The sequence below is a fragment of the Desmodus rotundus genome, chromosome 7 (genome assembly GCF_022682495.2).
Source record: "Desmodus rotundus isolate HL8 chromosome 7, HLdesRot8A.1, whole genome shotgun sequence".
Lineage (NCBI taxonomy): Eukaryota > Metazoa > Chordata > Mammalia > Chiroptera > Phyllostomidae > Desmodus > Desmodus rotundus.
This window is the reverse complement of record NC_071393.1, coordinates 120,053,531-120,080,052: the sequence shown is the minus strand read 5'-3', so window position 1 is coordinate 120,080,052 and position 26,522 is coordinate 120,053,531. Positions and strand designations below refer to the sequence as shown.

Below are 26,522 nucleotides of genomic sequence, written 5' to 3'. Positions count from 1 at the left end.
TTTGTACTTCTTATTCCCTTTGCAGGACTTCACTCCCTTTGTTTTCCCCCATTGAATTGAAGTTAACACTAGTCCTGATCGGGTGAGTGAGCAGGTAGATGGGGCTTGTGGAATGTGTGCTTCAAATGTGGCAAGACTTCAAATGTTTGCAGCCAAAGACAGAAAGAAAAGCAAAGAAAACCTCTGGCTAGGAATTAATTCAAGCCCCAAGCCTGAGAAATGTCAACATCAGGTCAACTACATAGACTTGTTTTCAACCCTTCAAAGTCTCAATAATTTAGGATGAGATGTGGACTGAGACACTTCTCTTATCCCCATGTATACTGTCTAAACTATAAAAGGACAATAAGCATTTGAAATAAAATATGTTGGAGACTTTTCCTAACTTGGAATTCCCAGCTGGGGATGATTTTGCCCCCACAAAGACATTTGGTATTGGAGAGGCTACTGGCTTGTAGTTGGTGGAATCAGGGGTGGAATCAGGGATGTTGCTAAACTTCCTACAATGCATAGGACAGCCTGTCACAGCAAAATGTCAACACTGCCAAGGCTGAGAAACTCTACTAACTAACCTAGTCCAGCAGGGACTTCTACTTGGTAATACTTTTGACAGAAAAGCAAAAACAATGACCTAGAAGCCTAGGATCAGTGTCAATGAAAGCATGACTCTGAGAAATACAAGAATGCTCAGGAAAATTGAGGTAGTACAGTCTGAGGATCAGAACCGTAACCTCGGCTCTCCCCCTTAGGTTGTGTGACATTGAGTACATTACTTAGACTCTCAGAGCCTCGATGGTGTAACCTGAAAATGGGTGGCAGTAATAATAATACCCAGCCCAGTTCCCTGATGGGATAGAGCGAGGCTCAAACGTTATAGTGCCTATGAAGGCATGTTGAGCACCAGTAAGCACTACAACAATGTCCTTACTTATAAGCCCTATAAAGACAAGATTTTATAGAATTTGACACACTCAAATAACTGCAGGGAGTTTTCTAATCTAGGGTCCCAGAAGGGGAGCCATTTCTACAACCCTTTCATGTTCTGAGTTGGGTCATCAAACAGGATTTAAGCCGGGGTCATCAGCAGGTATTTCATTGATTTAGGAAGGGAATTCCAGTCATGAGCACTTCAACAGACTTGGCATGCAGTATCAAGAGGAAAAAAACAAACAAGCAAGTGAGACCCTGCTCTCCTCAGCTCCATTTGCCACGGGAGGATGGAAAGTCCTACACATCAGAGTTATCAGTCTTCATTTCCAGGAAGCTGGCCTCGGACTTGAAAGCATCTTCCTGCACAGTGGGGCTAAGGGTGCTAATAGCCCTGATGACAAAACCAGCCACCCACTCACAGCGGAGAGAGTATCTTTCACAATCCCAGGCAGCCCAGCCTCCCAGGGGGCCTAGAGCTGGGGCTAAAATTAATTTCTCATGCTCAACTCACCTCTCACCTGCCCTCCCTTGTCCCTCCCACTGCATTGTGTCAAGGCAGTAGTAATCAGAAGCTTTTTTTTTTTTTTTTTTTTTTAATTTATTTATTGTTATTTAATTACAGTTGTATGCCTTTTCCCCCATCCCTTCACCCCACCCCAGGTGAACCCACTTCCCTCCCCCCTCTCCACCCTCCCCCTTGGATTTGTTCATGTGTCCTTTATAGTAGTTCCTGTAATCCCCTCTACCTACTGTCCCCGCCCCCACCCCCCCACCCCCGCCCTTGCTATTGTTACATTGTTCTTAACTTCAATGTCTCTGGTTATATTTTGTTTGCTTTTTCCTTCTATTGCTTATGTTCCAGTTAAAGGTGAGATCATATGGTATTTGTCCCTCACTTCCTGGCTTATTTCACTTAGCATAATGCTCTCCAGTTTCATCCATGCTGTTGCAAAGGGTATAAGCTCCTTCTTTCTCTCTGCTGCGTAGAATTCCATTGTGTAAATATACCATAGTTTTTGGATCCACTCGTTTGCTGATGGGCACTTCGGTTGCTTCCAGTATTTGGCTATTGTAAATTGTGCTGCTATGAACATTGGGGTGCACAGATTCTTTTGGATTGGTGTTTCAGTGTTCTTAGGGTATAATCCCAGCAGCGGAATTGCTGGGTCAAAGGGCAGTTCCATTTTTAGTTTTCTGAGGAAATTCCATATTGTTTTCCACAGTGGCCTCACCAGTCTGCATTCCCACCAACAGTGCACTAGGGTTCCCTTTTCTCCGCATCCTCTCCAACATTTGTTTGTGGATTTGTTTATGTTGGCCATTCTGACTGGTGTGAGATGATACCTCATTGTGGTTTTAATTTGCATCTCTCTGATGGCTAGTGATGCTGAGCATCTTTTCATATGTCTCTGGGCCTTCTGTATGTCTTCCTTGGAGAAGTGTCTGTTCAAGTCCTTTGCCCATTTTTTAATTGGGTTGTTTGTCTTCCTGGAGTGGAGTCGTGTGAGTTCTTTATATATTTTGGAGATCAGGCCCTTGTCTGAGGTATCATTGGCAAATATGCTTTCCCATATTGTTGGTTCTCTTTGTAATTTGGTGCTGTTTTCTTTAGCCATGCAGAAGCTTTTTATTTTGATGAGGTCCCATTTGTTTATTCTTTCCTTTATGTCCCTTGCTTTAGGGGATGTGTCTGTGAGGATGTTGCTGCGTGGAATGTCTGAGATTTTCCTGCCAATGTTTTCTTCAAGGACTTTTATGGTGTTACGGCTTATATTTAAGTCTTTTATCCATCTTGAGTTTATTTTCGTGTATGGCGTAAGTTGGTGATCGAGTTTCATTTTTTTGCACGTAGCTGTCCAGATCTCCCAACACCATCTGTTGAAGAGACTGTTTTTGCTCCATTTTATGCTCCTGCCTCCTTTGTCAAATATTAATTGATCGTATAGATTTGAGTTTATTTCTGGGCTCTCTATTCTGTTCCATTGGTCTATGAGCCTGTTTTTATGCCAGTACCAGGCTGTTTTGATTACCGTTGCCTTGTAATACAGTTTGATATCAGGTATTGTGATACCTCCTGCTTTGTCCTTCTTTCTCAAAATTGCTGCTGCTATTCGAGGTCGTTTATGGTTCCATATGAATTTCTGTAATGTTTGTTCTATATCTGTGAAATATGTCATGGGTACTCTAATAGGGATTGCATTGAATCTATAAATTGCTTTGGGTAGTATGGCCATTTTGATGATGTTAATTCTTCCAATCCATGAACATGGTACATGCTTCCATTTGTTTGTATCTTCCTTAATTTCTTTCTTCAGTGTTGTGTAGTTTTCTGAGTACAGGTCTTTTACCTCCTTGGTTAGGTTTATTCCTAGGTACTTTATTTTTCTTGTTGCTATATCGAATGGGATTTTTTTCCTGATTTGTGTTTCTGCAGTTTCGTTGTTGGTGTACAGGAATGCCTTTGATTTCTGGGTATTGACTCTGTATCCAGCTATTTTGCCAAATTCATTTATTAGGTCGAGTAGTTTTTGAGTGGAGTCTATAGGGTTTTCCATGTACACTATCATGTCGTCTGCAAACAGTGACAGTTTCATTTCCTCCTTTCCAATTTGGATGCCTTTTATTGCTTTTTCTTGTCTGATTGCTGTGGCTAGGACTTCCAATACTATGTTGAATAGGAGTGGTGAGAGAGGGCATCCTTGTCTTGTTCCTGATCTTAGTGGGAAAGCTCTAAGTTTTTGTCCATTGAATGTGATGCTGGCTGTAGGTCTTTCATATATGGCCTTAATTATGTTGAGGACTGCTCCCTTTATTCCCACTTGGCTGAGTGTTTTTATCAGAAATGGGTGCTGTATCTTATCGAATGCTTTTTCCGCATCTATTGATATGATCATGTGATTTTTGTCTTTGCTGTTGTTGATGTGATGTATTATGTTTATTGATTTGCGAATATTGTACCATCCTTGCATCCCTGGGATGAATCCCACTTGGTCATGGTGGATGATCTTTTTAATATATTGCTGGATGCGGTTTGCTAATATTTTGTTGAGAATTTTAGCGTCTATGTTCATCAGTGATATTGGCCTGAAGTTTTCTTTCTTCGTTGTGTCTTTATCTGGTTTTGGGATTAGGATGATGTTGGCTTCATAAAAAGAGTTTGGGAGTCTTCCATCAGTTTGGATTTTTTCGAATAGTCTGTGAAGGATAGGGGTTAGTTCTTCCTTAAATGCTTTGTAGAAATCTCCTGTGAAACCATCTGGTCCAGGGCTTTTGTGTGATGGGAGTTTCTTGATGACTGCTTCAATTTCCTTTGCTGATATTGGTCTGTTCAGGTTTTCTGCTTCTTCTTCAGTCAGTTTTGGAAGATTATATTTTTCTAGAAATGTGTCCATTTCATCTAGGTTTTCAAATTTCTTAGCATATAGGTCTTCATAGTAATTTCTTACGATCCTTTGTATTTCTGTGGTATCAGTTGTAATCTCTCCACTTTCATTTCTAATTCTGTTTATTTGGATCCTCTCTCTTTTCTTCTTGATAAGCCTACTTAAAGGCTTGTCGATTTTGTTTATCTTTTCAAAGAACCAGCTTCTGGATTCATTGATCCTTACAATTGTGCTTTTAGTCTCTATGTCATTTAGTTCTGCTCTGATCTTGGTTATTTCCTTCCTTCTGCTTGCTCTGGGCTGTCTTTGTTGTTGTTCCTCCAGTTCTTGTAGGCGTAGGGTTAGGTTGTTTGTGTGAACTGTTTCTAACTTCTTAAGGTAGGCCTGTATTGCTATGAACTTCCCTCTCAGGACTGCCTTAGCTGTGTCCCATAGGTTTTGGGTTGTTGTGAGTTCGTTTTCATTTGTTTCCAGGAAGTTTTTGATTTCTTCCCTAATCTCGTTCTTGACCCATTCATTGTTTAATAGCATGCTATTCAGTCTCCATGATTTTGAGTGTTTTGGGTTTTTACCCTTGGGGTTGGTTTCTAGTTTCAGACCCTTGTGGTCAGAGAAGATGCTTGATATGATTTCAATTTTCTTGAATTTGTTGAGGGTTGCTTTGTGTCCTATCATGTGGTCTATCTTTGAAAAAGATCCATGGACACTTGAAAAGAATGTGTATTTTGCTTCTTTGGGATGAAAAGCTCTGTATATATCAGTTAAGTCCATTTCCTCTAGGGTATTGTTAAGTGACACAATATCTTTGTTAATCTTTTGTTTGGAAGACCTGTCCATTTTTGATAGTGGGGTGTTCAAATCCCCTACTATAATTGTGTTGCTGTCAATATCTTTCTTGAAATCCTCCAAGATTTTCTTTATGTATTTGGGTGCTCCTATGTTGGGTGCATATATATTTATAATGTTTATGTCTTCTTGGTGGATTCTTCCTTTGAGTATTATGAAGTGACCTTCTGGGTCTCTCTTTATGGCCCTTCTTTGGAAGTCTATTTTGTCTGATATGAGTATTGCTACCCCTGCTTTTTTTTCCTGTCCGTTTGCTTGGAAAATTTGTTTCCAGCCCTTCACTTTCAGTCTGTGTGAGTCTTTTGTCCTGAGATGGGTTTCTTGTAGGCAGCATATGTGTGGGTCATGTTTTCTTATCCATTCAGCTGTTCTATGTCTTTTGATTGGAGCATTTAATCCATTTACATTTAAGGTTATTATCGATAGGTAGTTATTCATTGCCATTATTTCCTACCTGTGTTCCTCTGTCTTTCTCTTTTCCTTCCTTTCCTTAAAGCAGTCCCTTTAGCATCTCTTGCAGAGCTGGTTTGGTGGAGCTGTATTCTTTTAGACTTCTTTTGTCTGGGAAGCTCTTTATTTGGTCTTCTATCTTGATTGAGAGCCTTGCTGGGTAAAGTAGTCTTGGTTGGAGGCCTCTGGTTCTCATTACTTGGAATATTTTTTGCCATTCTCTTCTGGCTTGGAGCGTTTCCATTGAGAAGTCAGTTGCTAACCTTATTGGGGCTCCCTTGTATGTTACTTCCTTTTTCTCCCTTGCTGCCTTTAAGATCCTCTCTTTGTCTTGGAAATTTGCCATTTTAATTATGATGTGTCTTGCAGTGGGTCTCTTTGGGTTCCTCTTGTTTGGGACTCTCTGTGATTCCTGGATTTGGGTGACTTTTTCTCTCCTCAGATTAGGGAAATTTTCCATCATTACTTTTTCAAACAGGTTTTCTATCCCTTGCTCTTCTTCTTCTCCTTCTGGTATTCCTATTATACGGATGTTGTTACGTTTCATGTTGTCCTGCATTTCCCTTATTGCCTCTTCATTCTTTCTGAGCCTCTTTTCCTTTTCTTGCTCCTTCTGGGTGTTTTTTTCTACTTTATCCTCCAGCTCGCTGATCCGATCCTCTGCTTCATCAAGTCTGCTTTTAATTCCTTCTACTGTGTTCTTCAATTCAGAAATTGTATTCTTCATTTCCTCTTGGCTCTTGTTGATATTTTCTATTTCCTTTTTCATGTTGATATAGTTTGCAGTGAGTTCATTGTAGTTTCCTTGTAGTTTCTGGTAGTTCTCTTTGAGCTCAGAGAGCTCAGTGAGCTTCCTGATGACCATTGCTTTGAACTCAGTATCTGATAGTTGACTTGCCTCTTTTTCGGTTAGTATTCTTTCTGAAACTTCCTCCTTTCCTTTCATTTGGGAATTGTTTCTTTGTCTTCCCATTGTTTGTGAGGCTCTTCTTGTTGGCCTCTGCTTCTTAAATTGCTTTGTTCTGAATCCCTGGGTTTATGATATGAACTTCTATGGTAGAATGCCAATGGGATTCGGTGGTGTTGTCTCCTTACTCTCCTGTGCTCACTGGTCTTGAGCTGACGTTTATGTGTTTAACACGGTCTAACTCTAGTCTTTTCAGCACTCCAGGTTTTGTTGTCGCACCTGTGGGAAAAATAGAAAGGGGGGGAGAAAGAAAAGGAAAAAACAAACAAACAAACAAACAAAAAAAAAAAACCAAAGATGGGAAGGAGGGAAAAAGGAAATAGGAAAGGAGGAAAGGGAGGAAGGAGGGAAGAAGGATTAAAGAAAGATCGGAGGCAAGATAAGAAGGAATTTTAACAAAAATTAAAACATAGAAATAGATAAAAGAAGGGAGGAAGAAGACATAAAAATGGTAAAGGATGGGAGGAAGAAGGAATGAAAGAAAAAAAAGAGAGAGAGAGGAAGAAGGAGTTCAGGGGGAAAGGAAAAGGGAAAAAAAAAAAAAAAAAAAAAAAAAAAAAAAAAGGGGAAAAAAAAAAAAAATCTTCTGTTGGCTTTAAACCGTTCAGGTTATTTCTGCTGTTGTCCTGTCTGTGCAACGGGAGGCGGTGGTTGGAAGGATTGGTTTCACTTTTCTTCCTTCCTGGGTCACACTCTTCACTGTTTTGTAGGTGTGGTCCCTGGCAGGCAATCAGGCCGTTGATCAGCCAATCCAGCAGCTTTGTTCTTGGGACTCTCGAGTGGCCGCTCCAGCCGCTTTGGCTCCGGACGCGTGCGCGCGCAGCAGGGGAATCCAGCCGCTTCGGGTTTGTGACGTTATTTGGGCTCTGAGCGCGCAGCCGGCCGACCGATCGAGCCGCCCAGGCTAGGGAGGCTGGCGCGCCGCAAACTGCTGGTTCAGCCGCCTTGGTGTTACGTCTCTCGCCAGCCCCTTTGTGCTTGGGAAGTGCGCATCCAGCCGGCCCTACGCTTGGTGAGCGCGCAGCCCGCCGCCGAGCCAGAGACTCTACGCTTGGGGGCCCGATCCAGCTGTCCGGGGCTTGAGACTCTCGGGTGGGCGGGGCCGCCCTGGGACCGAATCACGCGGTCCTCGGTTCCGAGGTTTTGGGTCTGTGGGTGGAGCAGCTAGTCTCTGCTCCAAAAGATCTCGGAGGTTTCAGGTGTGGGCGCCCCTCCGGGGTTTCATGTACGGGCCCCGTTCGCTAATCTGCGCGCGCGCTACCGCGCGCAACCGGACCTCAGGTGAGCGCCGGTGCTGCTTATCCCGCGTTCCCCGTTCGCAGTCCAGGGGCGGAGGGGGGAGGGGCGCCAGGGGCCTCGGCCACCACCGAGAGTTCTCTAACTAGCCCCTGAGTGTCTCTATTTTCTTTTTCTTTTTGAGAAATTCCTCCTTTTCAAGCCCCCCTGGTCCAATCAAGCACCTGGCTGCTCACAGCGCAGCCTGGCCCTCTCTCAGGACTCCTGCAGCAGCCCCTGCGCCAGAGCTGGCGCCTCTGCAGCCCTTGTACCGCGCGGTCCCGGGTCCCGGGGACCTTATTGTCCTTGAGCACTCTTCTTACCGTCAGATCTTTCAGTGTCCTCTATCTTTGGTCTCTAATCTTCGTATATGCTGGAGTACTGTTGGCTGTTCGCTCTGCTCCTCAGATCAGCTAGGTATTTCCCTGGCACTGAGGGGAAGTGAATTCTGCTCCCACCTATGTTGCCGCCATCTTCCCGACCCATCAGAAGCTTTTTAAAGAACATTCCTCAGTGTCTGGGTGCTTGCTTGGGGCTGATTCTTCTTTTATTTCCCTCTCCTGTTTCTTAGCCTTTCTATTTTCAGGTTCAAAGAAAGAAGGTGCTTTTGAGTTCTGTCTCCCAGAATTAAGTGATGTAAGGTTCCGATGGCTATAGAACTCTTTTCATTTTGAATCTTTCTTGATTCACAGAGCAGGTATGCTACATGCCCTGTGCCCAGCTGGTTTCTAAATATTTCACCAGGGGATGTTTCAGTAGAGCCACATAAAATCCCATAAATGCCCATGAGAAAGTTCTGGAGTTGACCCATTCATTCTGATACACAGGGACCGGTTGAGCAGGAACAATGTCCTGAGAGCACCATTTCACAATGAAATAACTTAGGTGAATATTCTACATGAGCCACTCCATATTTCTTCACTGTTTCAATGCTAGCAATAGACAAATAGCATACTTGAACTCCTCCTGATGTTATTTTTATTTTTATTACCATCAGTAAAATAGACTAGCTTGGATAAAGGAGAATGCATCACTTTTGTAGAAACTGTGTCAAAGTGGCTTTGTTCCCTGATGCCCAGACACAAGGGGTATTTTTGCTCTTATAGTTTGATATAGATTAATTAAGTATTGCTAGATTGCTCTAAAGATGTTTTACATTTTGTTAAATGGATCCTTTTAGTCTCACAGGGAAGCAGGTATCCAAAGCTCAAAGGTGAACCACCCCTAGAAGGTCTTGGAAGAGTGGAGTGTAAAATTAGCATGTTGCACTTTCCAATACCACTTCCCAATCTAGGCAACAAAGTGTGGTGAGAGCCCCTTTAAACACTCAGTATTCTTTCAATTGCTTCGTGGAAGCACATTGCCATTGTTGTCAGGTGGGTAGTTTGGTCTCATTACAAATGAACCTTTTAGCAGAACTAAAAGAACTTTTCTTTTAAAGGAGGATTCTCACATCTCACAATAACCATCTATGTGTGGTTATTGATACTCATCTTTGTAACTGACACTTAAAAAAAATAACCCTGAGGACCCAAAAAGAATCATGCTCGTTTCTATGTATTTGTCAAAATGTCCCCCAATTTGCTGTGGGAGCAATAGTGGATATTGCGTCCAGATGAGAAAGGAGACTCTGGTCTTGGTTCTGTCCCTTGTTTACTGTGTGACCTTAGGAAAGACACAGCCTCTCCCTGGGTCTCTTTTTACCTTTGACATATAGAGTAAAAATATCTACTTTACCCAATTTAATAGTCAAAGATGAAGTAATCTGTATGAGTGAATATGCGATAGTAAAAAAAAAATGCTGCCCGAATAATGTTTGGTAATCCTTATAGTTAACATTTATTGAATATTGACTTAATTGAGCCAGAATTATGTTGAGCATTTTACATGTGTTTGACTCACATAATCGTCACATTAACCCTGGAAGTATTATCATTAGTAATATTTTACAGACTAGCAAACAAATATAACTTCCTTCAGGTTTGGAACTAGATTATCAAATAGGAGGAATAAGAACTTCCTTAGGGAACCAGGAAAACAGAGTACAAAATTAAAATGTGGGGAGAAAGAATCTGATATGTTTTGAAAGTATCGGTGATCATCAGAGTAGAAAAATCAGAACTGTTAGATATTCTTACACTTCTGGTTCAGTGTTGTATTTTGAATTAAATGTGGAGAGAGGAACCAAATATTTCAGTGCATAGGGCATTTCAAGGTCTTCATCCAGCCTGCGTTAGACTCACAGGTAATGGCACCAACATCCCAACTCCAGCCAGATGCCTCCAAAGCCCATATTTATAGCTGCTATACTGTATCATGTCTTATAATAATGCCATTTATTATTACTAAATAACAGTTATTGACAGATACTAGTAATAATAGTTTTCTGTGTGAAGCAATGCCATTAAAGAAAGGCTTTTCTTTGTTTTGAAAACATGGGAAGCAACCCATAATTTGGAACTAAAGATACAAAGAGGTAGGCACACAGCAAGGGTCACTGGTTTTCCTGCATATCTGTGGCTTTCAAATTACTATTAAAGAGCCTTTTCATTGCTGGCAGCAAAAACTCTTGGATTCTATATTGGCTCAGGGCAAGTGGTTAATATCAATTTAGAAATCTTTGAAATTCCTAATAAAAACATAACAAACCCTACAGCAGCACTAGCAGGGCCAATGATAATATGCATGGTGAGAGACTGACTTTTCCTATGAGCAAATAAGCAGCTTTTAAGATCTCAAGCTATTTTGATTTGCCTATAACCCCCATCCCCCAGAGTTTAAGCAAGAAGCATTTAAAAATCAGGTCTATTGGTGTCTAGTGAATTTGGATGATGATAAAAATTCAAAGTAGCTGTTAAAACCTATGGCTCTCTTCAAAGGCTCAAAGATAAATGCATGCAGTCATTTTGGGGACTTAATTTAAGAAGCGCTAAGAGTATCACAAGAGACTCCCAGCGAGGGCTGACCTGTATATTGTATGGAGACTGAGAGGTTAGGTAAAGGGGCAGGTAAAGCTTTCTGCTTCAGTGACCTGGGAACCTTACATGCTGTTTGTGGATGCTCCCATAATTCTTAAACCAGACATAGGAAGACTGGCTATTAGGGGAAATCCCAGGAACACAGTTATTTCTGATTGGCTTAAAAAATAATACAGAGTTAGGTGTGAAAACATAATCACAGTCTTCATGTCATTCAAAATTCTTGGACAACAATGATTACTCACGAAACAGCTCTTAAACTTCTGGAAATGTGTTTTGGCTTTCTCTGTGCCCACTTCACTATAAAGGAAGTGAGAGGATAAAAATGGGGAAGTTATGGGGAGTTTAGAGTGTGGGAGACTGACAGTGAGACACAGTATCATGCCCACATTAATGAAAAGTTCATTATTCTGAGCCCTTCTCTTGTGTCCACCAGGTGATAATACAGTTGTGAAGCAAAGGCCCTTAGCCTAAGTATGTTCCCTTCCATTTCTGAAACATTTATGATCACAGTTCAGAGCTTTCTTCCTGGGAGAAATAAGCAATGGGGGAGGGGTACGTTAAGGGATTATTTAAATGATGTCTTTTAAAGAAGGCAACCTTCCCTCTCATTGCCCTTGATTCGGCCATCTGGCTCTGGGAGTTTGTTGGCAAATGCTCCTTGACTATAAAATTTAAACAGATGATTAACCCCTCTCCCTCCCACCTTCTAGGACCAACCTCTGAATATCAAGTCAGGCTTAGTGTAAGTGAAAAGAAAACTGTCAAAGTCAACCAAATGAATGAAATTCCAGCCTCACTTTTTCTCTGTTACCCTGACATTGTTTACCCATTCAAGTTCAGTCAACTTCCTTTCACAGTCTTTCTGCAATCTCTGGCCATGGGTACCTTCAACCACACCTAACTAAACAGTATCTCAAAGCCCAAATCTCAAGTTGATTATTCCACAATGATCAACAATAGCTCACAAGAAAAATGGTGCTTCCCCCACCCCCATTGCTTAGCATTTGCAGTGCCCTGGAAATCCTTCAATAATTGCCTTTGGTATGAGCCAGTCAGGCAGTATTAGCCAGGTTGACAAAAAGTGTTCAGTGCATAGTTAGTAAGTCAGTCTCCAGAAGTTCCCTACACTGCCCAGGTCCAAAAGAAATAACTTATTTTCTCATACAAAAAACCCAGAAATGTATACTTAATAGTCAGTGTTTTATGATTTAGTGATGGTCATGAGAAAATTACCATTTAGCAGTAAGAATAGGAAAGCAAAAAGAGTACAGTCATTGAGAGTAAAACGTGTACCTGTGGGGTAATGCTCATTCACTGGCCAGTTGTCCACCTGGAGTGTGGCATTGCCGCCGTTCCTGGTGAAGCGCACCACGTGGTACTTGCCATCATTTACAGGAGTTCTCTCTTCTTTGATGGAGATGTCAACTGTGCCAATGTTGAAGACAACTCCAATTTTCCCCTGTTCCTATGATAAAGAAACACAAAAGGTATAGTTATCACAAACTACAAGGTTTTCTCTCTTTCAGGTTGATCTGCCAACTGACAATAAATGTGTAGGTACCCAGAGGGAGGCATTCACAGGAAGTCATATTAGTATTCCCCACTTTTCTCTGTGGGCTTTCATCCCTAACATGAAAACTAATGGTGTCAAGCTGCCCACATTGCTCTCACAGGCTGCACCACACAGGTTACGTCATTTGACAGCCCTCAAAGGACATTAACGCTGGATTCACAGAACTACCTAACACAGCAAAGCTCACTTCTGTGTGGTGAGTTAGGCCTGTTTTCTAGGAGAGGTACTTCACAATTCAGACGTAGGGTAAAAGAGGGAAGATAAACCTCCTTGTATACTTTGGGTAATCAAGGCCAAGGGGAGGGGTACAGGATCATTAGGAGTTGATGGCAGAGGAGCTGACATTATGCACCAACTCTGGATAACGCCTTTCTGTAGGTCTACAACACAGAGAAGGTGTAGAAGCCAGTGAAAACTGAGTTGGGGTTTTCAGAGTCAGATGACTGTTACCCTCCCCACACTGATAGCCCTACTCCTAAGGTTAATCCAAAGAGGGGTGTTGTATTCAGTGCTATAGCTTTCTGTCACACAGCACAAGAGACCTCCATGGCCCAAAAAGACTTCTGTGAGGGAAAACACAATGAATTCCAGAAGATTAACATTATGGTGATGAGGGTGATGATTGAGGTGCTGGTGAAGGTGGAGGTGATAATATCATCCACCTCCTAGGAAGTAAAACACAGAAGCATAAGTAATAATGCTATTAAAACTCTTACTCTTCTCCTCTAGTAATTGGATACAACTAAGACTTGGAATTAGTATTCCAATGACACATAAAATGAAAGTAACCTTTCTGATCGGGTATAATCAGTTTCTCCTACTCTCTTGAAAAGGTATCACAGCATGTAGGGGGGCAGGAGGAATAGGAAAAGGAATAATCTTATGTATCGGCTAAGCAATAGATTGGATATTGAAAGATAACACAATTCAGTTGTAATTCAGATGCTCGAAGAGACTGAGTCACAGTATTTGTTCACAGAGTCTGTGGTCTTCTGTTTACTAATTCAAGAAATAGGAGAAGAAGAACAAAGAGAAGGAAGGAGGAAGTGAGGGGGAGGGGGAGAGAGACCAGGGGAAGGAGAAGAGGGAGAGGAGGAACAGGGAAGAGGGGAAGGAAAAAGAGGAAAGTGAGGAAGAGGAGAGAAGGAGGAAAAGAAGGAAGATTAAGGTATGGGGAAAAAGGCCCAGAATCCATATGAACTGAGATAAAGGAAAGGTTTTAATGAATCTAAGACTTAATAATTTGGCTCATCTATTTATTCATTCAGTACATAAATCAAATGTTTATTAAGCATTTACTTTGCTTAGAGTCTATAAACTAAGACTTCTGGTGAGATTGTAGGCACTGGTCTTCATATAGTTTTGTACGCTTCACTTATGTTTTTAAAAGACGGGCTTTTCTCAACTTGCCAATTTTCTTTTAGTATATGAACATATCATATACCCAACAAAAGGATAGGAAGATACACAGGAGTCTTGACCTCAGAAAGTATTTAGGAATCTAGGCTGATCAAAAAGGCAGCTTTCAGTGTGCAGGGATCCTGAGAAACAGGGTGAACGGCTCTGCTTCCTCAGTGCCCTGTAGCATAGCTCACCATGTAAAATGATGCTTGCGGTTCCCACATTCTGTTCTCTGAGAAAAGTGATGCGGGTGCCTCCCCAAGGGTGACTCCATGCACTCATGGTTTCTTAAATCCCTGTTTACTGTGACACTGTGTTCTCAGTTTTGTTCTGTTTTACTGCCACCTTTACATCCTCAGCACTAAACAAAGTTCCTAGTAGTTAAATAGAATGCACGGATAAATGCTCCTGATGATAGGTTTTTTTGCATCTTTTATACCCATAATTAATAATATGATCTATTTTATTCTACTCCTTAATTCCCTAAGAATTCAGAAGTGACAATATGACTTTTTCTTACTTAAACAACTGCCATTCATTTCTAAGGGTGTGTATGTTGGTACCGAGTCAAGTTACATTCATCCTTAATTGAGCAAAGCTATAGTAACCTGAGTCAGAATCTGTTTAGCAGAATCGAAGGACTGGGGAATTAAGAAACCATGACTGCAGACACTACTGCTCCTCTGCCCACCCCAAAATGTGGGCTGTTCGCTGCACCAATGTTCCTCAATGAGAAGGCACTGTATAAATCCTGGATGCATGGAAAGGACTGTTGGTGATTCAGCTCATCTCTGAGTCACTAATTAATCCTGGATGGAGAACAGTTTAGGGAGAGAGAGGAGACCTTTAAACCAGCCTTCTGCAGCTTTTCAGCCACAGCAGTGGCAAAGTACAGTTCTGGCTCAGCGACTTGGCTGATCAGCGACATATATTCTTGGGCAGATTCTCTGCAAGATCCATAATAGATTCAGGGAAAAAAAAGATTTAATCTCTACCAGAATAAATATTTGGTCCTTATCTGAGGCTGCACACATTTGCCACCATAATCACTGTTTCAGAGAGATCTTCCTAATCCTTCTAGCCTTACCCAGTGGAGACCCTCACCCAGATGTTTCGCTGTGATTCCTCCAGTGGTCAACGTGGCTGTGCTCGACCTCAGATGCAGTCTCTTAACACGCATAAAATTTCATTACTCCAACCTCCTTGTCATTTGTCATGGCACCACAGTGGCATTATAATCTGTGGCTAACTGCTTTGTCTCAGCTCATTATCATCAGCCTTGTGGCCAATACCCACAGAGTTGCCCAGGTTTGAATCGATCACATTCAGCTGTCATAAAAATAAACTCTCATGGTCCATGTGACCAGAAAAGAGAAGATGTAAGAGAGAAAAACATTGGCTTTAGAGTCAGCCCTGACTGACCTTAGGCAGGTTACCTAACTTTCTGATCCATTTCTTGATAATGTACTATGGAGACGGGATACTAGTTTTACATACTTCATAGCACTATTTTAAGGCTAAAATGATGTGATTGATATGAGCATTTTGTAAATAATAAACTATTATACAAATATAAAGGATAAATGAGATCCGGAGAAGCAACCATCCGGTCATTTGACCATATACGACACTAACCACTGGTGAAGTTAATTGGGTCAACAGAATAAACATGAGTTTTAATACAGCATGATTCAAATAATACTTCTGGCTCCAAAAGCTGTATGACTTTGGGCAAGTTATTGAACTTCTGATTGTCCTACTGTAAAAGGGATATGCGGACGAAGGGAAAAGCTACCTCTTAAGCTTGTTGTGTTTTAGAAGAACACACAGGTATGAAACACCTGGCAGGTGCTTGAGACCTCAACAAATGTCAGTCATCTTTTCCCTTTCTTCCCCTCATTAGGGGAGCTGAAAATAGAGGCACGAGCTAAAGAGCTGTTGGTTTGGCTACACTGTCATCAAGAAATATGGCGGAAATAAATGTAGATTTTAGCAAATGGAACACTCCAAAACAATATTTGCAAGACTGAGTTCCTGCCGTGATTTGGTAGTTGTTCTCTCTTCACGTTCCTTGGTCCTTTTATAAGCCTCTCCAAGACAAGCATGCCTACAAATGTTAATATCTCTATACCCATCACTGTTAAAGTTGCTATCTGGTCAATCAGTTCAATCTATGTTTTTCCTCAATATTAAAAACAAAGACAAGTGGTGAATCAGAAGACATTACTGAAGCATCCTCAAGTGTATATAGGATAACTTTGAATGGTGCAGCAAACATCTGTCTTAAAATAGCCAGCCAGTCATTCTTCCCTAATAATGACTGTTTATGAGCCCACTTGGTTCCTCCAATTAGTCAGGTTCCAGTGTTCTGGACCTCCACAAGCCATACTACAGCTAATGCTGTAGAGGTGACCCAGGAGATGCTAGCAACACTGAGGTCACATTTCAGGAGCAAAAATACACAAGGGCAAGAAAAATCCTTAGGAATAAAGATCTCCCCGAAGGCGATCTCGCCATTCACTCCTGAGTGCGCCTGGGGACGGCAGACTGCACCATCTGCTATTTCAGAAAATTGTAGCTGACAGGAACAGAGCTGGGACTCTCAAATGTTCGCCAGGGAGACGTGCAAAGGAAGTAGTTCTCAATGTCTTAACTCCCAGGCATCCCACAGAATCTGTAAGCTCAGTGAGAGGCACGAACACAAGGACATCGGCACAAATGGATGTGATCCCTCTTGGGTCCAGACATTGCCTGGTCTGCCATACCCTTCAGAGTCTGGGTCATAAAAAATAAAGTTCCCAGTGGCAGCATTTACATGTTTTTCTAGTCCTCCCAGTATGGGCTCATGGGAAGAGAGGACAACCACTGAGACCCTTTGTAAAGTGTAGGGCCAAGAGACCGGTGTTGACTGATCAATTGGGTGGCACTCCTGAGCCATGAACTTAATCACTGTTGTGAGACTTGCCAGGGTTCTCCCATTTTCTCTCCACCACTCCGCCCCACAAATTGCTGGTAGTGGCTTCTTCGTCAGCCTGGCTCACTGAGTGAAGATGGCAATGAGCCAGTTAGTAATGGACACAGAACGTGACTGAGAAACAACGCTTGATTGCTGGATGCCAAATATTTTAAGCTCTTTGTTGCTGCAGCATGACCCAGACTATCAGATGGACAGAGTAGGTGTTTGGCAAATATTTTTTTTAATAGAATGATTTTCAAATTCTCCAAATTACCCTTCATATTTTATAGGTTAAAGATAGAGAGTGAGAGAATTGTGAATTCAGCAAGTAATAGGAGACATATTTAAGATTAGAATTCAGGTGTGTCTGACTTTAAAACCCATGGATTTTCCATCATATTATATTTCAGTCACATGTATTCCATGTTGCAATTGGAGTATACTTTACGGCTGCCTAACCTGTCGAACCTAATTGTGGGTATCTCAAATACAGGAATTCTAGCAGTTGCTCAGTAAATGTTTGTTAAATTAGTGCATAAGTGAATCAATGAATCACGAATCAGAATGCGTGGTTGTGCTTGAAAAATGTGCTGATTTTTTATGTCAGGGGAGGCTAAACAGGATTTGAACACTACAGGATAAAGTAGAGAATTGCTCTCCATATTTAGACATTTTTGCAATAAATCTTACATAAAACATGTAGTCTCACTGTGCTTTGTATATGTAATCAGTAGGATTCAATGTACAATTTACTTGATGCATCAGATAATTATGGGCTTTATTGAAGTTTTCTAGGATAAAACACTGCATTACAAGACAGTACGTTCTCTTTTTGTGACTATTGTCTTTCAGTAAAATTCATCAGTCCATTCTTTCAATGTTATGGTCTCCTTGTTCAAGACCCAGGACAATTGTTAGCTAATAAGCACCGAGTGTGCACTCTGGGAGTGCAGAGACATACACTGTTAAAGGATTCAAGAGATACAGGAGATCAGGTCTCTGCCTCAAGAAGTTTGAGATGGAGAATAAGCCCATCAGAAATCACCCAGACTGACAAGTATCCGGCTGTGGGGCTTGGAGAGTGTTTGGACTTTCACTGTCATCCCGTGGCAATGACCCAGTACCCTCCCCTTGGAGAGCTTAAGTATGGCTGTGAAGGGAAGGGTTAGGGATGTGGGTGTGGGCATCTTCTGCTCTGGGTTCCAGGAGCCTTTGAGATTTAGAATTGGAGGACCAAAGCCCAATCAAGGCTCTGCATCTTGTTGTCCAGGTGATCTTGAGCAGGTCCCTCATCTATCTGCATCTCAAGCTATCTGTATGAAAAATGAGAAAACAATACAAAGACAACAAAAACACCTGTGTTAAATGATACTTAAGAGAAATGAATACAATCTTGGCAAATTCTGACGTGCTCCAAAAGGAAGATAGAACAATGATGGTGGTGGTGGGGTAATAATAGTGATTATGCTGGTAGGATAACTGGGTGAGAAATATTAAGACATCTGTCTTAATATGGATGGATGAGTCATTTTGCACGTGACCTACAGAATGCTATTCTATTTGGAACAACTGTCTCCCATTTAAGATCATCAACTCCAGAATCTACATAGATTGTCCCTAGAAAATTCACGCTAAATGGCTTGGAAACTAATTCTGTTTTCCTGAATTTGCACAGGTCTCAATGACCTTTGCACCCACCCAGCACAATTGCATCCACCTGTCCCCCAAATGCAGCTGTGCTTCTCCTGGTGTTTTGCTGATGTCTGAATGCCTGAGGTCAATCAATTAAAGAGGATTAGATCCACAGTCTGAAATACTAACAGAGGGCCAAGAGAGATAAGACTGATAAATAGCTCAAGACAGCTTCATCTCTAACTACAAGCAAAGGAAAAAAAAAAAAGAGGGTGAGAGGAAGCAGGGATGACAGCTTAGGACAACAGGAACTCTGACCTAAAGGGGAGAATCAGGGAAGGACAAGACGGCTGGTGCCAGTACATAAGATGCAAGCCAGAGGCATGGCTCTAATAATTGCCAGTCACAAGCTGGCGTCCTGAGCCATCGTGTCCTTCAAATCCACTCTGAACGTTCACGTCTCTTCCCAGACCCTGATGTCATACCTCCTTGTTCGGTAGTTAAGTCTGACTGCAAAGTAAAAATTAAAGTTCATTTCTGTAGGAGCCCCAGTGTTGTGCCAAGACCTGGAGCAGTCTCCTGGCAGGGCCCAGGTGACAGCTGGCAGGGCAGTGCTGACTGAAACTCAGTGCAGACCGAACATCTCCCCAAAACGCCTTGCTTTCCCCTCAAATCTCTATCACAGCTGTGAGAAAAGTACCCGATGGCCTTCATAAACAGACCTTAAGCCCTGTGCTTACAGTAATCATAATCCTCAAAATTAGGAAGCACATTTTAAATCACCTAGAATTGTTTCAGAACCTCTTACGTCTTACCTACATGCTTACCACGTGTGGTCCTGGGACCACCAGCAGCAGCAGCACCTGGGAAGGTGCTAGAAATGCAAATTCTTGGATCTAGTGCCAGACCCTCTGCATCAGAAAGTCTGGAGTGGGGCCCAACGATCTGTATTCACGCAAGCCCTCCAGGTGCTTGCAAAAGTCTGGAATCATTTCCTTAGAGTAATGTTTTGGTTCTACCAGGGTAGTAATTTCAACTGGAGGTGATTTTGTGCCCAAAGACATTTGGCACTGTCTGGAGACAGTTTCGGTCGTCACAACTGTGGGTGGGGTGCTGCTGGCATCTAATGAGTACAGGCTAGGATGGGAATGCAGCTTAATATCCAACAACACACAACAAAGAAGTATCTGGCCCATGATACCAACAGTGCCACTAGTGAGAAACGCTGCACGAGGAAGTACAAAATTTCAGTCACTGAACAAATGTCCATTCAGTATGCACCGCATGAGAGAATCTGTTCTACAAATATTTACCCATGTGTTTTAACTTATTCCCTACAGTACTCCTTCTATAAAGCACATATGCATGCATGCAACACACAGCCACAGAACACACAAACAACACACCTGTGCACACCAGGGCATGCAGTTTGTACACACCTGCACATTTTTATATATTTTATCTAAAACTGTGCGCTAGCCCTCAAAGAACAGGGTGAGAAATGAAGATATGTGGGTCATCTTTAGCCACTCCTCCTATCCAATGCTGTGCTCAAGGACCCATTTTATAGACGTAAACGTGGAATGCAAGCTCACACAGCCAGAAAGTGATAGGTCTAAAGTAAGTGTCCTATGTTATTTTCCCTATCTGGCCTTCTTCTCTTTTAAGTAATTGCTCCTCATCCTTAAGTAAGTCAGTCCCCTAGTACATCTTTCCTGGCACAGTGACTTGAGCTGATAGTCCCAACTCCAGTCTAGTCCCTTGATCCTTCACTGCAGACTAATCGGTTTCCACAAAGGAGTCCGGTTGGTTTTGAGTGGGCTTCCAGGGGGAAAGCCCCTCTCTTACAACTAGATAGTCTTGCCCCAGGATGCACAGCAGGTGGAAGATAGACCAGAAAGCAGCCAGTACCCTTCCACGTCCTATTCCTAGTTGCAAGGAAGCCTTTAGCAATTCTCCAAAGTGCTTTCTTGCTTACCTGTTTCTCAAGTGACAGACTGAGCTAACGTCATAGCTTCAAGGTGAATGGACCTATGTGAATAATAAGTATCAACCAAGAATTCTTGGTTTAATAAAGCCATTTTCCATCACTTCCATAGATGAGTCCCCAGGCTAACCTCTCTACCATTTTCTAGCTTTAAGAAAGAGATTTAGTATATACGCTTCAGAATTGAGAGGTTCTGTTCTTGCAATTATCAGAAAATCTGATGTAGATTATTGCATTTTTCCATGGTGCCTTTGCAGATTGGGTATGCAAAAGTTGTAGGAGGCAGATTGGCCAGAAGCAGGAATCAGCAAACTGTGAGGCAAATCTGGCTGTTGCCTGTTTATGTAAATAAAGTTTTATTGGGACACAGCTGTGCTCAGTCATTTACATATTGTCTTTGGCTGCTTTTGCATTATAACAACAAAGTTTAGTAGTTGCGACAGAAATCATGTGGCCTGCAAGCCTAAAATATTTACTCCCTGGCCTATTAGAGAAAAATTTTGCTGACCCTTGTTACACAACCTTGCATAATTTAAGGCTAGCCATATTTTTTATTTTTTCAGTTTTTGACCAATAGCTTATGTTTAAGCATTCAGAATAACTGATATATGAGTGGGAAGGTCAAACGGGAAGGGAGCCTGTATCTGCTCATTCAACTATTACCGGGTAGAGACAGCACACTTCTAATAAGCTAAGACAAAATGTAGAAAAATTCACCCAATTTAGGCATGGACTAATCTATCTCAGACTCCATTAAGGGTGGTTTAGATACTAAAATCAATTCAACATAACACTGTTTGAAGGTGAGCAGCTGTGGATACAGAGAAATAAATCAGAGGCTTCTGGCAAAAGATGAGGGTAGCTAGGAATAGTCTGGAAATGGAGGAGATGGAGCGAAGTTGTAAAGTTATTAAAATTGTAATGACATTTCTTTCTGAAAATTTGCTTAGTTCTGTGGAGTGAATCATGTGCATGTTAAAGGCTGGGGACTCTAAAAGCCAGCACATATCACTCTGAGGCCAGGCCTGCAGTCATTTCACTAGATGGAGTGAGGGAAGAGAATAGCATTGCAACCCAATGAATGTCTTAGTCTCCGGGGCTCCCATGCATCTGCAGGACACAGGAGTCCCTTGAGTGATAAATGGTGATTAACTGAGCTCTCTTGGTTTACCTGCAAGAGATTCTACTGTGTCATCATCTTAGGACGAACACACTGAAATAAGGGCTCATTTTTCCTTTCCTAGTTATTGTAAACCAAATGGCCAGCAGGCTCCAATATATCAGCAGTGGCTGTCTGCATGCAAGGACGCTGGTGTGTGTGTGTCCCGGAGATAGTGTTGCAGCCAGGTATTTTATCCAGGTGATAGTTTATGGTCCTCCTCTTTGTCTACTATCACCACTGTAACATTTTCTCTTGGATCATACCATTTCTAATTCAAAAGGTTGATTCTGACCTAGCCCCAACCACCATAATAAAAGCAACAGATGGGGAAAAAAAGTTAAATTTAAACCACTGTAGTACATCAGGAGAAGCAGGTTTGCTGGCCCCCAGGTTGGCACATCACAGCCATCATAGGAGAGAGTAATCTGGCCACTTGAGCAGAAGTATGGAAAGAAGAATGCTTTCCTTGGGCCTCAAGTAAGTTTAGTAAAAGTAACCCAAACGGGAGACTTGAAAACATGTCACAGGAAGCTGACTCATGCCTTTGGAAAGGCATCCAACGTGCCACCACTGAGAACTATTTCAAAGATGCATGCTCTTTCGGTAGGAGCATTAGAGAACACGTCTCCTTGGTTTCCTTGAATTTAGGATACGTGCCAAAATGTAAAGTGAGCGAATTTCAGCCAAATGGGGGAAATAGCCCTGAAAAACTAGGCAGTCATCACTCCTCTACGGTATGTGAGCCATCCAGGGCCCAGCAACAGCATTAGGTACACAGATTATCCGTGGAGTTTATCATAAATCCATACACAATATGAAGAAGTGTTCATACTTTGACATTCAAAGGGCACAAACATTCTTTCTTCTCTCTCTTCTTTTTGGGTGCACTACAACTTTATTATTGATATAAAGATGTTAAAAGACTTTATCCTAAAGCCTAAGGAATAAAATGTTAGAGAGTTGTATGTGTGTGTGAGCCTGTGTGTCTTGTGTGTGTGTGAGTGAGGCCTTAAAACTTAATGTACTCAAAAGCCAGTTTCTTTTTTAAGTAAAATGATGCTGGCTTAGGAGAAGGTAGACCTTTATGTGTCTATCAAAAGGCATCTGTAGTCAAGTTCTAGCCCAGCCCGTGGACAGAACCTGGACAATCCGTAGAAACCCTGAGACTTTACTTCCACAGAAGGAATGTGAATCAATCACAGACCTGACTCAGAACAAGCTATGGATTCCAGAGTGAGTGAAACATCAGGATGATCCAGAGTCAACATGAGCTCCAGGGAATGAAATTGGTTGGAAATTAGGGCACCACCGATCTGGGATTGACCCAAAGATAGGACCAATCAGTGTTGGTGGTATAGTGGTGAGCATAGCATAGCTGCCTTCCAAAGATAGCACCAATCTCCTAAGCCTGGCTCAGCCCAAAGCTGAATGAGGTGCCCTTTCCTGTCATGAAGAGACTTCCTTTTCCTAGAAAGTCCAGCTTTTCTAGCCAACGTGCATATGTATTCAGAACTGAGTACAACTCCACGTGCATGTCCTCCCAGAGCCATCTTGAATTAACTAGATCTAGACTCCATGTATCCCACAATCCCCCAAGCATCTCTTTAACAATGAAATCAATTGTTTGGGTGCATGCATTTTAGTTTTTTAATGGAATAATTCTCTTCCTCAATCAGACCACAAGCATTGTGAAAGCAGAGCATACACTTTTATTTTCTATATATTTCTCCACTGAGGTGGTTCAATAAACATTCAGCTGAGCTCCTGACACAGTGGCATTTCTCAGCAAGCCACACTTTAGAGCAGAATGCAACACCTCCACCCATGGTTCATTTTCTCCTTTTCAATTTTTGTTTTGATTTTGCTTTGGTAGAGTGACCATATCTCAGGGGATCAAGCCCACTATTTATTTCACGTAGTCTACTCAACAGTCCGCAGGACACACAAGAAGCCTATGTGGCCTGAGGAGAACTTGTCCTGTAGGCCTGGAGGTGAGAGGCTCAGTGTTCCATTACCAAGGCCCACAGTCCACCCTATCGCTTTATTTGGTGTAGCATCAAACTGAAGCCTGGAGTTGAACACCACTCCATCCCATTACCAGTTCCTTGAACCATTTCATTTCCATTAAACACTAACTTAACCTTTGAAGTATCCAAGATGCCAGACTTTCAGGAAAATTCATTTTCATTTTCCTACCTTCTTCTATACTTCTCAGTGCAGTGATTGTTGGCTCAAGCTCTGTCTTTTGGGAAGTCATCCCCTCTTCAATGTCTTCCTGGTCCACCTCTGAGTAGTGTGTACCACAACCACTATCCATTTTCAATGTGTACTAGACTTGCCAAGTTCAGGGTCTTTACACACAGTTATAGCCTTAAAACAATACCTTTGTTTCTCCAAATCAGAGTTGCATTAACTCTGAGTCAAGTTGTAGAATTTTGCAATCCAGTGTCTACTGATCATGCACTCTGCATAAGGCACTTTATTGGGCCCATCAGAGGCGGGAAAATATATTCAGCATTGTTCAGCACTCAAGAGTGGTATTGTGAAAAGGACAATAGCACTGAACACAGCTGAGACAAGTCACAGATATGCTGGGCATAGTTTCCTTGCGTGTAAGACAAGGATGGCATCAATGAGCTTGTTGGGTGATGATGGAGACAAACCAAGAACTATTTGTGACAGCAATTTGAAAAATAGGAGGCACTGAAAAAATCACTATACAATAAATGGAGATAAAAGACAAGCAGAAATGAGCACACAGTTCCCTAATTTAAATAAAGAATATTCCCATTTAATATTTCCAAATAGACATCCACACTCAGTCCTTGAAAATTGTTCAAATGACTAGAGGTAGAGGGCTTCTCAGCTGCCCTTCAGGACAGAAAATGCCCTACTTGGGAGGACTAGGCCCATGGAGGGAAGAAAGTGCAGTTAAATAAGACTTATTTAGGTACATGCAGATGAGGACATAGGAAGGAGTGGGGGAAGTTTAGACAATGAAATTCAATCAGTAAAAGGGAAAAAGAGGAAACACTTGGCTTTTTTTTTTTTTTTTAAGAATATCAATCTGCTTGTCTGGTTTCTAAAACATCCCTAATTTTGTGAAGAGAAAAACCTTTGAATGTTAGGGTAGGCTTTCAGGGCCCACTATATACAAACAAAAAGAAAACATTTTTAAAGTTCATAAACATGCTAAATCTTAGAGAATATTTTCTCTCTTGCCCAGAGGACCCTCCCCAAATCTCAGGGCAAATGTTGCCTTGCTGATGGCACAATTACATTTATGGGATTTAGAAAACTAGAGGCTCAAATTAAATAGAAATACAGTCCTTTATTTCCCAGGAGGGCCCTGCCGCTAACTCCCTTGCTTTCTGCTGTAGGTATCTCTCTTCCAGCAGAAGAGCTTTAGCTGTTTAGAAGGGCAACGATTTTGTGCTACATTTACACCTGATCCTGGCCCAGAGATTCAGGGGCCATCAGGGAAGACATCATCCTAGCAATGCTCGAGCACCCATGTTTCAGCAGTGAATAGTTAGCTTACTGTTACCACCTAGTCATATACACTCCCAGTGATACATGCAAGTCATTTAAGGTAGTGATTGAGGTCAGAAGAAAGGAAACACTTAAAGGAGAGAAAAAGAAGTACTAATAGGGATACAGACAAGGAATTAGCTGAGTATAACTAAACCTACCTACCATGCCTCATCTGAAAGGTTACAAAAAACAAATTTCCCAGACTTTCAAACATAGAAGTGCAGGGTTGGATAAAAATAGTTTACAGTTGTGACTACATGAAACACAGAGTTTACTCTTGTATTATTATTTATTTATTTGTTATTGTATTATTTTGCATGTAAACAGCTATAAACATACTTTTGCCCCACCCTGTATTTCTTGCCATTCTACTTTGAACTGACTTTAAGAAAATTTCTGCCAGCAAATAACTGGAGGCAAGCACCTTAGTTACAAGCAGATATACCTTCTTTATCAGACAGCTGCATGCATTTCTGATTAAATAGCCAAAGGATGACTGCTGATGAGCTATACCACCTCTGCCCACCAGACATCCAGGCCTATGCAAGGAATACACAGAAGCAAGTGCCCAGGGCATCTAAGACTCAAGTGTATATGGCACACAGGTCTCATTTCTACCTCTGGTGAAGAGCAGAGTGAGGACTTGGAGGGGCACAGGACGCACGTGTACTGAATCTGGGGGGTGCACTTCTTGGAAGGGCAGCGAAACCTATTTGGGGTTTGGTTTCAGTCTATTGGTTATTTTTCTCCAATACTTATCAGCTACATTGTGGCATGCAGAGATTACAAATTCAGAAACTACAGGCTAGTTCAGGCCTTCAGACTGTATAATCTTTTATTTTTTTAAGGTGCGTAACAGTATTTTTTTCATATGGTTTAGTTTCCAACATTTCAAATCAGAAGGGCTCTCAAGAATAGTTAGATTTCTAAGTTCTTTTGGAAATGGTAATACTTATTGACCCTGGGATGCATTTTGAAAAAGCAAAGATCAGAGCTAATTGGGGAGAAAGGCACAAGTTTTCCAAGTCACCAGTCTCTACCACTCCCAATTGTCTATCAGATGCAAAGGCTCATGTTGCTTGCCAGTGATGGAGTTTTCCCTGCTGTTTTAGTTTGTTTGTTTGTTTATAGCAGGGTAAGGAGGAAATGGAAATACTTTTATAGCCATATGACTGGCAACTTTTCTAGAACTCAATAAGAGATACATCAAAAGGACCATGGTATTCAAGAAAATATAAGGTAAAAAACCCAATTTTTCTTATACCCTATTCTATTTTGATCACTTTTACTGTCATCCTGACCCATGCAGACTTCTGTTTTTTAACGGCCTAATGGTAACACGGGTTTTTGAGTAAGACAGATATGTCTTTGGGTCTTAACTCCATCACTTACTATGTAGTTTTGACCAAATTATTTGACCTTTCTAAACCTCAATTTTATCATCT

The 26,522-nt window shown here is 41.7% G+C and overlaps 1 protein-coding gene across 1 annotated transcript in view; it reads right to left on the bottom strand.

The window, feature by feature from the left end:
* Positions 1-26,522, bottom strand: part of NRXN3 (neurexin 3) — a 1,484,332-nt gene that overhangs the window by 168,244 nt on the left and 1,289,566 nt on the right. Inside the window, 1 exon segment of the mRNA XM_045201758.2 lies at positions 12,126-12,297. Within this exon segment, the coding sequence (XP_045057693.2) occupies positions 12,126-12,297 (172 nt within the window).